This window comes from Vanessa atalanta, chromosome 23 (assembly GCF_905147765.1).
Source record: "Vanessa atalanta chromosome 23, ilVanAtal1.2, whole genome shotgun sequence".
NCBI lineage: Eukaryota > Metazoa > Arthropoda > Insecta > Lepidoptera > Nymphalidae > Vanessa > Vanessa atalanta.
Window position 1 is genome coordinate 7972542 of NC_061893.1, and position 17364 is coordinate 7989905.

At 29.3% G+C, this 17364-nt stretch overlaps 1 protein-coding gene across 1 annotated transcript in view; it reads left to right on the forward strand.

Annotated features, from left to right (window-relative positions):
* Positions 1 to 12814, forward strand: part of LOC125073101 (homeotic protein empty spiracles-like) — a 29730-nt gene extending 16916 nt beyond the window's left edge. Inside the window, exon 3 of the mRNA XM_047683798.1 lies at positions 11761 to 12814. Within this exon, the coding sequence (XP_047539754.1) occupies positions 11761 to 11961 (201 nt within the window). The 3' untranslated portion in view covers positions 11962 to 12814. The remainder of the gene's footprint in view (positions 1 to 11760) is intronic.
* The last annotated feature ends 4550 nt before the right edge of the window (positions 12815 to 17364 follow it).

Below are 17364 nucleotides of genomic sequence, written 5' to 3' on the forward strand. Positions count from 1 at the left end.
ACTTTTACGATTACTAATATCATATATTTTTTGTTAATCCACGTTAATCCACCAAACGACATTGGAACAGCGTGTGAAGCACCAATCCTTCTCCTCAAACGGGAAAGGAAGGTTTTGCCCAGGTGTGGGAAGTTAACGGACTGTTATAATTTTGATTCATAGAACACTTTGACAAATGAAAATCGTTTTCTATATTTATAAATCCATCTCATCACTAATTGCAATCAGTAAAGCGGATCGTTGGAAATAGTTTAAATAAAACACTTAACAATGAAGTTCAATACATGATTTTAAAAATACATAATCTTATAACCGATTAATACGTCATTATGATAAAGATTTTGGCGCTATTATTCTGCTGAATATAATTAGACCTTAGCTATCAAATAAAATTAAAAAAAAAAAAAACAATGAACAATATTATTAGTATCAACGTTATCTTCAATTGTATAATTAAACAACTATGAGATATATTTTATTCGTATATGTCATATTAAACGTAACATACAAGCAATATTTGTTATTTAAAGCATTATATTATAATGTTACAAGATTATTTTATAAAGATGTCGTAAGTATATTTATTACAGCTATTTAGTGGTGTGCGTTTAACATTGTAAGTGTTGTCATTCGATAGTGATGTATTTACAACAGAATGGGACATTATAAATAGACAAACATCGGTTATAATGTTATCGTGAATTTATTAGCTGCATTAATTCTAATGACCATGTGTGGAGATGACATTATTATTTATTGATGTGTTAAATGGAACGTTATAATTTTTATTTAAATAGTTTTTTTTTTTTAATAATTTTGACAGCTCATTGACATCCTTATTATTTGACGTTTATTTTTTTTAAAGAAGTATAATTTGAAGTACAGTAAGGATAGGGTATTTTTTATTTTGATGTTGCAAGAACTTGCTCTTTCCTTACGCGAATGCATTGAGAATTCAGCGTTTAATCGAAGTAAAGTACACGCAACAACACGTTTAAAAAACATACACGCCAAATTGGCTTTTATTACATTAACATAAATGTGAATATGATATGAATTATTTTTAAAACATGTATCTACTTATAGTGCAAGCTCAGTCATTCATGACAGTTACTTTTTCTGTGTGTTTTTTTATAAAGTCTGCGTTGTTCTTCTTTACAATTAACATCGAAAATTGCGAGGTAATGAGCCTTGAATTGCTGTTATATTTATTACATTTTGATGAGGTTTTACTCATTTTTTTGTACCAATTGAAAGTTTTTCATGCGTGAAGTCGAGAGATCTAGATCTTATACGTATGTTATACATTCATATTTATTTATTACATTAATAACTTTAGGTATTTCTTTTCATATTTTATTTTAAATATGGTTCGAATAATTCGAGCATAAAACATGAAATAAAAAAAAAAAAAACTTAAAAAAAAAGAACTGTCAACATTCAGAAGTGTCAAAGTTCGGAACAGAATCGAACGATTCGAAAATCAAAAATAAAGAATCCTATGTTGATTTATTTCAACGTTTTCACAATTCCCAATAATCAAATTATCTACATAAACATTTTATTATAATCGCTGCAGACCGTATGAGGCAGGTGTACAATTTACTTAATAATATAAAATTACGAGGCTCGACCAGTTTTGATCATCGAAGAATTTAATGTCAGGCAACATTGTGAAGCAAAAACAACTTTAATTATTATGAATGCGATAAATGTACGTTTTTATTAATGACACTCGGCTATATTTGTTAAATTTTCATTTATAGTAATAAAAATATAGTGTAATTATTTTAACCAAGGAGTTTGCACATTCAGTTCAGCTGGTGATGATGTCTTATTTATTTTTTAATTTTCAAATTAATGGCAACATTGGATAGTGAAAAACTTTAAAAAAAAATCGATCATTTTTCGTTTAGAATAAACAAATTGTTAAGGCTTAATAAGACTTTAATATATTTCTAACAATGTTAAGTCGTGTATAAAATTAAAACTCAGCCCTCTGGGAGTGACGGGTAGTTAATTTTAAGAGCTAATAATTACAACTTCGCCTACAAATTATTGTTGACGTTTGCATCAATAATTATTACTTATTAAAAAAAAAATACACGAATAAAGTCATCATTATAACGGTAATAATGATTAACTAACTATGTCGAAGTTCATTACAATACATTTATATCGCAGCTGAAAAAAATAACCTAACACATATATCTGTCAGTAACGTTCTATGAAAATTTAAAATAGGAATTTTATTTAGATTTTGGCAGCCATTTTTGTTTTACATTGCAATAAAATGCTTCATTATACGTCATTTTAGAATTGCAATCCACGTGTAGGAAGGGATTCTGATTGCACAATTTGACGAGTCTATAATTAATATTATCCCTCTTATGAGTGGCTTGTTGACTTCCAGGCAGGAGACATAACACACTGCTGAATTTCTTGCCGGTTCTTCTCGGTAGAATGTACATTCCGAACCGGTGGTTGCTTTACTTTAAGCAGTTTGTTAAATGACGATTCAAAAGTGCTTGTAAAAGCCTACTTGAATAAAGTATAATTTGATTTTGATAACATCTTCGATAAATAATTAACGTAGTTACACTAGAATCGACCCAGGTCTTCACTTTTAAATATGAATGCCAGAAGACATTATTATCTGCACATGATAAAGTCTTCTAGCAATAATATTTTAAACAAGCATATGAAGTATTTGCTATTTCTTCTCCGAAGAATTTAAGTACAATAAAGTCTGTACGAGGTTATGGAATACTTTTATATTAATTACATAATATGAAAAAAGTTGGTGGTAGGTTGTGCTAGTCCGTCTGGATTTCTCACTCACTCATCACATATTTTACCAAGCAAGCAAGCAGCAATATTTAATTTTGTTGTGTTCCGTTATGAAAACCCGAGTAACCCGGTGTATTACAGGCACAAGGGACATGACATCTTAGTTCCCAATGTTGGTGGGGTATTGGCGATATAAGGAAGGGCTGAAACTTCTGAGCCGATGTCTCTGGGCAATAGTGACCAAGTAACAATGACATAAAAAATTTAAAATATTTTTGCGTGTGTAACATCACATCAAATTTGACTCAATGTCAAATATTTTATTTACGATATAGATAGGTACAAAGTAATGCCTATCTCGTCGCTCCCCCTATTTGGCTTAGGGAAGCGTTGTTAATCGTCGGCACCCTTTGGCCCCGCCCAGGGGATCATCTTATACGCGTCTCTATAATCTATGTATCAAATTCCCTCTTATATATTCAAATTGATCTCTGTTTATCTTTTTAATATAAATAAGTGACTGTTTGGACGTTTGTTTCTCAATAACTCCAAAACTGTTGATACTTGGTTGGTAGAGTTTATTAAATTTTGTTACGTTTCTTTATTAAATAGGAAGTGTCTTATTCAATCATGTTTTGGATGAAGAATATTCTCTGAATTTATCGGGTTTAAGGAAATCTCTTTTGCGTTTGGGAGATCATTTATTGAGAAAGATTGTACATTAAAATGTACATCAGAATACGCAAGAGTTAACGTTAGTACACACGTTTCAGTTAGGAGCTATAACAATCTAGACTAAATTATAATAAATATTTTTTGATACATATAGTATTATTACAGATACATTTAAAATTTAAGTATAATGTTTTATTGAAAGTATCATTCGATTATTGTGTTGCAAATTATTTTAGGTATTTAAGAACATAAACAAATATAATAAAACAAGAATAAAATCGGGTTGCTTGTCTTGCGATCTTCGCTTAATAGAAAAAAAAAACCTTTTTTTAAAAGTTAAAAATGTTTGAGGCGACTTATTTTTTTCGATCGTTTAGCACTCGTCGTTGTTCGTGTGATCGTGCAGTATTCAGTACTTATTAAGTTTAATTTTTCATGTCTAGCAATGATCACGTCGTTGAACTAATATTAAAATAATTTTCTATAACTGGCTGTCCCGATAAGTCACTAATAAAAAGCGATCATAGCCTATCACGTTTCCATGATATACAATCGGATATATTTCTTTATTGGATATGAAGTTATTTCGTTTAACGCGCAACCCCTGTTCCCTGAGGGCGCGCGTGTCAACACGACGGCACCCCGCGGCTCCGCCCAGGGGATCATGACACTCGTATCATACATGATTTATAACACGTATTTATATTATATTTTATGAGAATACCAACGACTTCTCACAACATCCGTGTATAGTATTAATTCTTGTATGTTTTATCGGTGAAAAGAACTAGTACTATGAAAAATACTCGTTTGTTTTTATATTTGTGATAACACGTAATTAACGATTTATTTATTCATATTGATTTTATTGTAATGTTGTCCAATTTCGCCGGTAAATAAATATTTATTAAGTTGGTAATAGTTTCTCTTCGTCTTTATTTATGTTAATTAATAATAATAATATACATATATGTATTTATAATCTGTAATTATTTATTTATTACGTATAATTAAGGCGTTAATGTAAATAATTCTTATGTAAATAAATTTAAATTTGGAATTTAATAATGAATGTAAATATTTATTATCTCTGAAGAATATTATCTGTGGCAATGTTATGTGCGGTTGGCTTTATAGTTTTAATCAGAATCACGAATGCCGCCATATTTTCCTTTCAAAATAAGAAACAAAAAGATTTAGGTACAAGGAAAAAGGAGATTGGAAACCAAAGAGTTTAAAGCTATGAGCACGTCTTACATACCTACCTATATCTATGTATAAATAAGTTTATATAAAGCGTTAGGAGCACAGTGCTATTCTGTAAGTCGCTTCGTATCAAATCAAAATTTTATTCAAGTAAACTTCACAACGAAGCGTTTTTGAATCGTCAGTATTAAAATACTACCACCGTTTCGGAAAGCAGCCTCCAGCGAGAAGAAACGGCAAGAAACTCGCATACTTGATCATTTCAAATAAACAGATTTACAATGCTGTTTTTTTACAATAATTAGTGTCCTTTGACGGAACCCGAGCATAAATCCAGGCGTTTTTTTTCTAAAAAGTACTCTTTTAATGAATAATAAGACTTACCTATTTATTAATTTAGTCTTAATAAACTTTTTAAATTTCGTAAATGGTAAATTGGTTACATTTCCCGGTATGTTATTATATATGCGTATACCTTTGCCCAAAAAAGTAGGGGTTACAAGTTTATTCTTATTTCTTGTATCAATAGTATGTATATCAGCTTTTATGGAATACTTTTGTATATTCTTCTGTATAAACATTATACCTATTATCATAAATATACTGTGAAGCAGCCGTTAATACAGCTATTTCTTTAAATATATCTCACTTGTGAAACGTTTTACAACAGCTTACAACTTTTTTGCCGCTCGAGTCCTTTAAATTTTATAATTATTATTGTCGATGTAATTTTACTAGAATTCAAAGAGAATAGTTCCACAGATGCAAAATGCAAACTCTAATGCTGTCATTTCGTCGTCGTAAAAGTTAATGATTGTCTTGTTCGTATTCTATGCGTTTCCTTACTAAGACTCAGTAGTATTAGTTAGAACCTAAAGGTTCTGAAATAGGACTTAAATATATAATTCGTGTTGCGCGGATCGTATCGTAACAGTTTATAAAACAAAAGAAATTCAGTGTATCGCAAATGCTATTAGTAATTTATTATATTTGTTGAATTTGTCATTGGTTTATCGTAATGCTTTTAAGTATTAAAATCTTTTAATGCTAAAAATTTTTGGCTATAGCAATTTTTACTTTTTTTTATCTGTATCTTCGAAAATGACGTGGCGAAATCTAAAATATTGTGTTTAATTGATCTCATGATTGTCTCCAGAGGCGAATTTATACATCTTAAGTTTAGTAACCTGCTTGTGTCAAATAAAACTCTGATGCATGTGTATCAGCCAACCGTGGAGGAATATGTTCCAAGCGTCTCGGCCTTCGCTGAACTGCGAAATGTCACAAAACACTAAATGTTGTTCATTTTATTTTAATATAAATATGTGTTGAAATGAACGAAATAACTTGCTAAGGATAGCTAAGTCGCTTACCGCCGTTGGTATTTTTGAAACTTCGCAACGGATTTCATCAATAAACAGAACGATTCAAAAGGAAGGTTTATATGTGATATACACGCATATTATGATAGAGAATTTTCGAGAAGTGAAGCCGGACGTGTAGCTTTAGTTATCAATAAATAAACCGTAATGATTTTATGACAGATTCAGCATAATAATTGAGCAGTAATAAAATGACGCCAAATACAATCAGTAATAGCAGTATCCGGGGTTAAACAGGATATTACTTTTTTTTTAAATCGATGAATGACGATGACTTGAAACTGTTATGCCATAAGGAATAAAAACAATTAAAAACTCTTTTGATGAATTTAGATTTTGTTTCGTGAATAAAAGTCAGCGATGATTTATTAAGTAGAATTGATTGGTGTAAATTAAAATGTTTTGAGTGATGAAATTAAAATTTTCGGCAACGATTTATGTTCGAGAAGGTATTTTTTAATGATAGCAATATTTCAAGCCAATTCGTTAATATCATAGCAACTGTTTACTAACAGTGAGCCTATTCTGTGACTATATTCAAACGTCAGAAAGTTTTAAGCGCCATTGACGGCTATAATTATAATGTTTAAATGATACCTATCGAAACTGCGTAAGTTTAAAATTTTATTGCTGTTAGTTCAAAAGGTCTTATTTGTAAATTACGCATAATTTTACCGACCATAAAAACTGTTTAATATACAATTTCATTTTACTAATTATATATTGGCTTAAATTAATACTTACATAAAAATATAATCGACATTTAACAATATTTTAATTTCCTAATATTATTATTGAGTAAATGTCTGTCTGTTACGTGACCATGACTAATTTTGAACCGATCGTAATCATTTTTATCTCATCAAAGATATTATAAGGGATTTGGACAATAAGTTATTTTTAAACATTTAAACCTAATAATTCTACATTTAAAATACACTACTACTCAAAGTCATATGACGGTAGTATTAAAACATACATTATTTTTACTTAAAAACATATAAACGAACAATAATTTAAAAAAGCACTTAGTTTAACGTTCTAACGTAATTATTATCTAAACTAACAAAATGGCCGCCCACAAATTTAAGAGCAAACATTTGTTACAACTAAACTTCTGATTACAAATTGACTTACCAATTATCTGACAATGCGCTTATTATTAACAAGTAATTGATCTTTCGTAACCGTGACATTAAACTCTTTACAGCCGTCTCTTTCGCGCACAATAAAACCGTATCAGACCTCCTTGTCTTACAGTAGCGAATTGCGAATAGGGCGTAAAAATTACAATCGCCTAACAACCCCAATTTGTCGCATAATGATGTCCCACTCTATCGCATACATCTGTCCTGTTTCCACACTAATGGATCGACAATAAAGTAATATAGAGATAAATAGCTTTTCGCTTAAATTTTGGCCCAATTCGTATCTACCCCATAATTGCGCATCTCCCCTTGTAGCCGTCTCGTTCTTTCATACGGCGATCACTCTCCCCGTTTCACTCTAATCCGCTGGGGAGTATAATCGCGTATATAAGCACTTAATCGTATTTTGGGGCATGTTTTGAATGACACCCTTTATTTATTCAGTGCGGGTATCGTTATAACGCGGGTACCCTTCTATTTGAAGTTGTTTGCGGAGTCTTACAACGTTTATGGGACCAGTTATTTAGGACCCCTTTTGACACCGCGAGTTAGTTGTAACAAGGGTCGATTTATTCTCGCCCGTGTAATAGCAGATGCGCCGTTTAAATTATCCTTATTGTATATGAAATTTATTTCATAAAATTTGCATCGGGGCCTCGTAATTGTTTAATCACTTCGTATTTTGTTTGTTAATCGTCACTTATAAAAGATTTATTTCCGTGCGAGTTTGACATTTGCTTTTTATTATCTGTGTTTGAGTTTCGAACGGATAATGGCCATTGTCTTGTTATGTATTTATAGATGATAGATAGTAATTGATACATAATTTGTTTTCGATATAAGACCTTATTCTAAGTGATTGCAAGACCAAGGACCCAATAGTTGTTCCGTTCGCTTTTTTTTTTTTTTGTAAAATTAACTTTTTTTTGGATACTCAGTGGTTGGTCTGGATTTATTAGTTCATCAGTGTAATTATTATATTTTAGCTTATTATGTAAATTATAGTATTGTTTTTAATTGTTGATTAGAATTTTATTAAAGATTAATTCTTTACTTTTTAAAAAAAAAAATCAAAGGATGTACCTAAGCATGATAACCAGATAAATTATGTATCTATACGTAACGCAGTTTATTGTTAACATAAAAACTCTCCGTTTCACTCATAGAAGTATTAATTTCCGAACTCGTGGTAGATTTTTGTCAATCAATAGGCAAGTACCTAATAATGCTTCTACGTTGAATAGAGATTTACTTTATGGGTATTATACCATTAAATAAATACAGAGAGAAAAAGATAAAATCTCAATCAATCTTTCCCATAACCCAATTCAATAAAAACATCTAAATTTTACTCGTCGATTGTATATCGAAAAAAAAAAATCTGTAACCCCATAAAATTCCCCATTACTCGTTAAATTACAAGCGTATCCGACGGGCTCGGGTCCCATAGGCCAATTTATTGGTACCGATCGAACACCCCATTTATCATGGTATGTCCCGTGGGGTTACAACCCTCGTTACATTATGGGGTTGGTGAGGAAGCGTAAGATGAATCGGTGATCAATTTGATGATTATCTTTCTGGATTATGTAACTATAAATTAGTCGTATAACATTTCTGAAAATCATTTTTTGGTGGACTGGCAAAGAGGTTAACTGATGGTAAGTGGTCGCCACTACCTACAGACATTGGTACTGTAAGAAACATTACCAATGCCCTACCAACCTTTTTGAGGGTTTAAGAAGTTTATTTCCAAAAAGAACAAAGTTCGCTTACAAAGGAAATTTTAAAATTACAACTACAATTAATATATTACAAATAACAACAGTAGTGATATTAAACAAGATCAGTGAAATCCTCTAATATATGGGTTCTTAATCGTTTTTTAAATATATTTAGAGATTTCGAATTTACAACACTTAGAGGCAAAGAGTTATACAGCTGTGCTCCTTCAAATGAAATAGTTTTAATGCCGTACTTGGTTCGAGTTTTAGGTGTTTCTTAACCTTTAGGTTAACCTTGGGAATTAAATGTTGTGCCTTTAGTTACACTGGCTTACTCACCTTTTAAAACACAACAATACTAATTATTGCTGTATAACTGTCAAATACATATGATCAATTAATATTTAATTAAACAATTTTAAACAAAAGGTTAAGAAGCGCACAGTACATTATCAACCAAAGCGATTAGTATTCGCTTTGGTTGATAATGTACATCCTCCTGGCAGTGCGAAACGATGGATCTTTATATGAATACGTCAAAAGTATTGTCATTATAATAATTATTATTTTTTGATAATGCTCCGTGCCCTCCATCTGCATTAACTTTAATAATCTGCGTAATTAAAATATTTTTGAAACTCACGTTGGTTCGGAATGTTTATTCTACTGAGGACTGTCAGTCAATAGTCAGGTACTCCTTATCTTCAATCAAATTCAATAATCGCACACAATTAAAATTACGTATCGAGTACGAAAATCAAAAGCCTTATTAAAAGTGAATATTCTGCTATAACAGGTTTTTTAAATTATTCATTGGTAAATATAAAAATATTAAAACCGAATACACTGCCATTGACGAAGTCTACAAACTTGATATTTTAAGAGAATTTTCAGTTATTTATAAGATTAAGCAAATAATTATCATATACTTATAAATTATAATATATTTAAAAAGTAACATTAACATATTTATACCTACGTGAAGTTAGCAAATTCTCTAAAATTTAACATAAACATTTAAGTAATTTTCACGCATTTAACTTAAAGCAACCTGTCTGGCTGTATAACTTCATTCAGTGAACACAAACGGTTTTAGAAACTTAGCTCAGATCATATGTTTAGTAGCAATAAAATTTACAATAGCTTTTTCAAATACGCCGGGTTAAATGCTAAGTTTCATTCGTAACTCGACATGCGAGTCATTGTGTGGGAAATTATCGTTTCACGTATGAGTCTTAATATTTGGTTTGTCGTTACTTGTTTATTGCTTAATGTTTTACGAGACGATTATATATTTAAAGCGTTTATTATCTGTTGTAGTTCGAAACGTTCGTTTAAATTACTCTTTTAAGCTTCGGTTTAACTGTTAACCGATTAGCCGGTTACGGGAAGGGCTGTGTTTATAATACGTATAGTCCAGTAGTGTTATGATGAATGAACTTTGATCTTAAATTGACTTGACTTTGAGTCTTCAAGATCTTAATTATCTGTGGTAACTTGTTGGTAATATTGTTTGTTTACTTTGGAAGGAAAACAGATTCATGTCTACGTTCATGTATACGGTATGAATAAAACATTGAATTTTAAACCAATACCTAAATTCAAATGATTTAATCTATCTGTCCCTTTCGGACACCTTCCATCCCTTTCTGTCACGGACCATTACGTCACTACAAAGGGTGTTTGATTGATATTTGATGTCGATATGTAGTGCTAATGTACCGTGGCCGCTCATTGTTATCTAATTTTAGGGGAAAGTAGATATATAGCCACGCTTTCCGGATTATAATGACAAATTGAAAGTTTTTCTCAACATTTACTACTACGACTAATTGTCGGCCGTGGCTTTTTTTCATTAAAAAATACTTTATAATAAATACTTAGATATACTTTTAAAAAAAAAATTGCGTCATGTAAATCATATATTACAAATTAGAAATACAAAATTAACTTTATTTACGATACTATTATTATATATATTACGTTTGACATAATATATAGCGTTTGAATATCTTTGTACTTACAAACTCAATTGCATTAAAACTTTCATCGAATAAGGTTTTATATGCAAATAACAGATAAATTCCGTTTAACTATTGTTACAGTCGTTTGCGATATAAGAACAATAAATATACATATAAACCAGAAACAGAAACGTATTTTCCATTTAATATCGATAACAGAGACTGTTACGTATGTACCGTACATTGTTAAAGTTTATTGCCAAAACCGGGATTCGCTTCCATTAACATATTTTCTCAAAACAGTTTTCAAACTCCGTGAATAGATTTCACCCGCCATTAAACACGTGACAGATCGCTTCACAAGATGGCGTCCGGTAACGCGGGAAATCTCTTTGTGTTGCCAGTAGAAAAATTTCGACAATTTTCTTTCAATGCGATGATATATTATTGGGGTTGAATAGTTTTATTTCTTTAACCCTTTACGGTTGAGTTAATCGAGTGTGTGTAATGTTTATTCTGTCAGGGGTAGAACTACCCTTGTTATTTAATAATACATATCGTATTAATTAAATTTAGTTGTTTACATTGCATTTTAGTCTTTTCAATTTATATATTTAGGCATGGCTTAATGCCTTTAGTAAATTTATTATTTAATTTATAAAAATCATTTTATTGTTTAATATATACAATATATATATAAGTTTTCAATTCGTATATTCGTATACATTATAAGCACAAATAATTGTATGAATTCCATATATCATGAAATGAAATGTATATTACTAAATTATATTTATATGTTGTCCGTAACCGTTACGTTACTTATATTTTGTTTTATATTCCAAGTTCTTAATTTTCATTTCTTTTACAGGTGAAAGTCTGGTTCCAAAACAGAAGAACGAAACATAAAAGAATGCAACAAGAAGAAGAAGCAAAAACTGGAACGAAATCTGGTTCGTCTAGTTCGAAACCAGACGACAGTAACCAGTTCAACAATTCCTATGAAGAAGAAGACGAAGAACTAATAGATATGGATATGGACGAGTTGAGTGAGAGTGAAAACGAAACGTAAAAACTATACAAAATGTGACAGGACACTAAACTGTAAATAATAATGTAATTTAGTTAAAAATAGTATATCGATTATTATTTATTTCTTCTAGTAATTGGAAAATTATATGGTCAAGAGATTTTTGCTACTGGCAACAATTGAATTGAATCCTACTCATTATAATTTGTTTAAATGAAGGTAAGGAATGTTATAAAAATAAAACAGCTATTTAAAACTCATCGCTCAATTAATCTCAATTCACTAACCGTCATTTATTTTCCCCAAACAAGCAACCGTGTCATTAAATTAACGGAATACATTCAAAATGGCGTCTGAACAACTCTTGTTAGCGCGTCACGAATTATTAGATAACAAAATTGGCCGCATTATAATAGTTTTTGGGATTAAATTAATTAAAAATGCCTCCTTTGATGCGTTCCACTGGTGATGTGGGTATAATTAGACAGTTTGATTTTAAACGCTGATACGTAGGGACTGTGAGTTCTAAACGAGAGCTGTCAACGTGTGAAAGGGACGGGTGTATGCTTAAATGTGCTGTTAGAGAGAGAGACACTATATTTATAGAGATGGAGGTAGATTATTGTACGTCGTTTGTGGGCCTATTATTAAGAGATGGTTTCTGAGACGGTATCTCGGGTCGAAATCTTCTTAGTAATTGCTTGCGACGTAACAAAATTGTTTTTAAACTGTTGACGATTGTTCTCTACGGCTATTTGTCTACGCGTTTGGAGTTTGATTAAGATCTCGAATAGTCTTGTTAGTGATCGCTTTCACGCGTAAGCTATTGTATGACCATTGTATTGATCGCATTTAATTTTGACAACCTGATTTTAAATGTCAAAAGATAATTGTGACTGTACTTTATGGAGACAATTCTTTCTAAATATCTCTTTGGATATCTTATTACTTGATATAAGTAAGTTTGCTTCCTTATTTTTCTAAGATATAGGAACCTACAATGAGTTCCGTATATATGATAAATATGTATTTGTTTTAATAAAAAAGAGACATTCTTCGTCGTAACATTTTTTTTTAGTTTTCTTCATATTTTGCCACCGAGGCCAAAGCTCTACGGGCTTGAGCCTAAAGTCAATGGCGTGTCAAACTTTTTAAATCGATTCTAAATTTGATATAGTTTTTCAGCATCGTTTTTAATGACGTTGAAAAAGTAAGTCTGTTTCGATCAAACTTAAAAGAAATATAAACAAATGTTGTAATGTCAAAATATTTACGTCTTAGACCATTTCGCGGTAATTTTCGCTAATGTCTGCTATAACTCTTATTTGAAAGGTTTCCGAGTCGTTCAGAAAGATCTATAAATATTTACGTGTCAAAATATTTACACATATGTGTAATTTAAATTTTGCTAATGATAATAAAAAATATACAACAAAGATTGTTTAATATTAGTATATTTTATTTCTAAAAATAAATAATTGAATCAAAATATAGTTGGTACATGATGTCATTCAAGTCCAATTGACAAGTCCGTTATTTTGTATATCTCTGTATAATCTAATAACAATAATTCGATACATTAATATAATCTATGAAACATTAATAGAAATCTATTAGCGATATTCAATTATGAAATTTTGTAAAAAGTAAGTAAGTGTAAAAATGATTGCAGTAAATTACAGCGTGCCCAGATAGGATTTGTTTAATTAAAAATAGTTACTTTGAATCGTAATAGGAATTAACGTTTAATTTTCTTCGTATACGTTAGACGCTATTGTTCCCGCCATTTTCAAAACTTAAGTACTCGGTAACATTACCGGTAATAGCTTTCATTTGTATAAACTTGTATCGTTGCTTCACTCGTAGAACTGTTTATTAAAAAAACAACTATAATCAATTGACGGACTAAAATTTAATTAAAAAGGATAACAGAAATGTATAAATGTACATTTAGATATGTCTTAAATTATTAAAACTATTCCGATTTAGAACGTTTAGAACGTTTAAATTGAAGGCAAAGTTGTATTATATACATGATTAAAAAAAAATATTAATGAAAGTTTTGATTAAAAAAATCGTAATCTGGGTGGCAGCTGGCAATAAAGCATTCCACAGAAATGTCCATAACGCGATTATAAGCCTAATTTGTATTTACTTTTCCGTCCTTTGTTCGAATGATTTACGATCGAGATCGTATTCCCGTTCATTCGTTCATATTCGTTCATTCCAAATTAAAACTCTTTATTTCGCGTAATGCCTTGTTATTACAACGCAATTGGTAATGCTTTCAGTAACATAAGAACAAAACAATGCTTTTGTGTTTTATTATCTGTGAAATTAAAAACCTCAGACATTTTTAAAGGAGACATTAAAATACGGGAAGTCATTTTGATTTGTGTTAATGCTGTTTTAAATATAAATCGTGAATTATTAGTTATTTGAATTATCACACTCGTAATTTTCAAATGACAATTAAATATGGTTAAGATATATAATAACAGAATACCATAATTATCGTTTTATTCCTTCACAGTTAGAATTAAAAAAAAACAGATTATACATTACACACCTTTTTAAAAAAAAATAAAGTCAATATTAATGTCAACTTCATTACTTGCATATTTCCATTTTCCGCTCAATTGACCGCCATTTTGATTATGGTTTTTATTCATTAACTGTTTCTGATTAGCGAGCATGTCGATATTTAACGATTCCATTCGATTGTTTAATTACATACATCGTTACTGATTAGCTGAAATTATTCCTTCATTTGATTTAATCGCAATTGGATTAAAAATGATTTTTATTGTTTTTTTTTTCTATTGTAATATTGGTTTTTTCACATCAATTTAAAAATAAATCGAAGTTCTAGGGTTCACAACTTAAATTATACTTCTTTTATTACAAATGTCATACAATAGCCGAGATTTTAGTTTCAACTTTTGTTTTAGGGAAATTATAAATATCAATTTAGATACAATAACATATTATCTGTTCGATCTTTTGTAAATAAAAATCGTAGTTTATTCCGTATTATATTTAGAGTGTAAAGTCTTAGAATCTATAGGCAGAAATTAAATTAAATGAATATTATAAAACTCAACACCTCTGTGTGTGTAACAGTATGCCACTTGTGTCTAAGTTTTGTTTCTATTTTTGACTTGGCAATTTTTTTTTTTACTGTATGAAAATTTACATCGGACATAACTAGACTAAGATTCAATAAAATAAATCCAATTTTGATTGAAGTGCTTTCGAATAATAATTGAAGAATTTATGGAATTTATTTAACGTCCATAGACTGTTTTATTTAAAACACTACGCATGCGTATTCGGACGCAACCTTCCAATTTTAAAAATAATTATAGATAACGTAGCGATAGTCCGTTATTGATAATTTTAACTATGAATTTAGATAGATAAAGATAATAAAATGTAGGATTTTGATATCGTCTATTTAATTAAAAATCTTGGTTACTTTTTTATACACTCTTAAATATTATTATTACATTTTAATAATTAGTTTTTTATTATCTGTCAACATTATCCAAAGTACTTTTTTTTAATTTGCTAAAACGCGATAACCTTAGTTAAGACTGTTTTTTGGTTATACTGCATTTTTTTTAAATGTGCTCAATGAGTACCTTTCTTAGTCAATTTATTTTCAAAAACGTTTATCATCTCCATCCTATATTATCTGTGTGGCTGATTTTGGCGCGAAATTTACATTGAGTTTGTAAGAAATAAGTTTTTATAACATTTAACAATATTATGTATAAATTTTAACATCGAGGTACATAAACGCGTAATATAAATGTAAAGTACGATATCGCTCAAAATATTATAGTGTAGAGTTCCTTTAGAGTTATTGTTAAATAATAAAATATATAATAACAACGTTTCTTTGCGATGAATTATAAATAAATTAATGTTGCTATATAAAATAAAAATTATGTAAACATATCCTATATCTGATTATTTTGGAGCCTTATAATTTATTCTGTAGTAGGTACACGAGAATACATGAAAAAAAAAACAATATTAATTTTTGTATATATAAGTAAAATGAAGTTTTTTTTTTGTAGTATTATCTTGCTAAAATATTATAAGTGCTATGTGCAGCCATTGTTTGGGCATTCTTGTTTGTATCATTTTGAAACAATTTTAAAGAGTATCTAACGCTTATTTATTTACTAGCAAGATAATATTCTATTTCATGGTAGGTTTTTGAATTTCGACATTTTTAAAAAAATTTTGACAAATTGTGACGTAATTTGGAATTTATATTTTTCTAATTATGTCTAATTTGTATAACACAAATTCATTATTAATTTATGGCGATACATAATTATTATTGCTTATACATAAGGTAAACAATAATAATTAAGGAAATTTAGAAAAAATCTCGTACTTAACCCAACATTCAATAATTTTTTTTTTTAAACTTTACTATTTTTAAATATTTGTTTTCTTTTTACACATAAAATTCAATACAGACGTGAATAAAATACTTTAAATTTTCTTTTACTGTCGAATAAGATTTTTTTTTAATTTCATTGTTTTTTTTTTTAATTAGATGTAAGATGTGCTTACATATCAATTAAGTTACAGTATTTTCGTTTTTCTTATTCAGTCGCATTTCCATTGATCGTGTGAATATAAAAAGAATATGTAAATATACATTATTTATTATAATTTGTGTACTTAAATTAAATGACTTAATTTGAGAGTATTAAAAATATCATACTGGTAAAAATATGATTGCCGCGCTTTAAAGCGCTTTATAATCTAAGATCATTTCTCTTGAAACCTTTGCTAAATTAAAAAAAAAAAAAACTGTCATCAAAGATTGTTACAACGAAAAGTGTTTAATTTATTTTGAAAGTAGCATTATCTTTAGCGTATCATGTTTATTATATAAACCCAGTATGATAAATTGTTCCTTTAACCTTGGAAGTTCATGCCATATGAAGGGAAGGTTGTAAATATAACATAATATATTAAAATTATAAATTGTAAATTACTATTTAATTATTTAAGTGTAAATATTGTGTGTTAGTTTCGGTATTATTTTAAGTGTATGTGTGTATATTCTCCTAACACTTCTCTATGTGACTGTACCCAGTAATGTATGAGTAGTAAATAAAACGACGAGTGATATAAAAATATATGTTTTTACTCATTTACATTGTTGTTTTATTATTTTAAAAATAGAACGTTAAAATCACGCTCGTCACGACAATAGTCTAAATTAAAAGCCTGTGAAATTGCGAAGTTCATCAGTTCATATAATAACATTATTGATTAAACCCTATTTTGAAACGCGTAGCATATCCTGGTAGAAGTTTTATTTATCTAAGTTTAGTAGTTTATTTTAGTTATACGTTCAAAATGATTTCTTAGTAGCGTATGTATTTGTGAAATGCAATTTGTATTTTTGTAAAG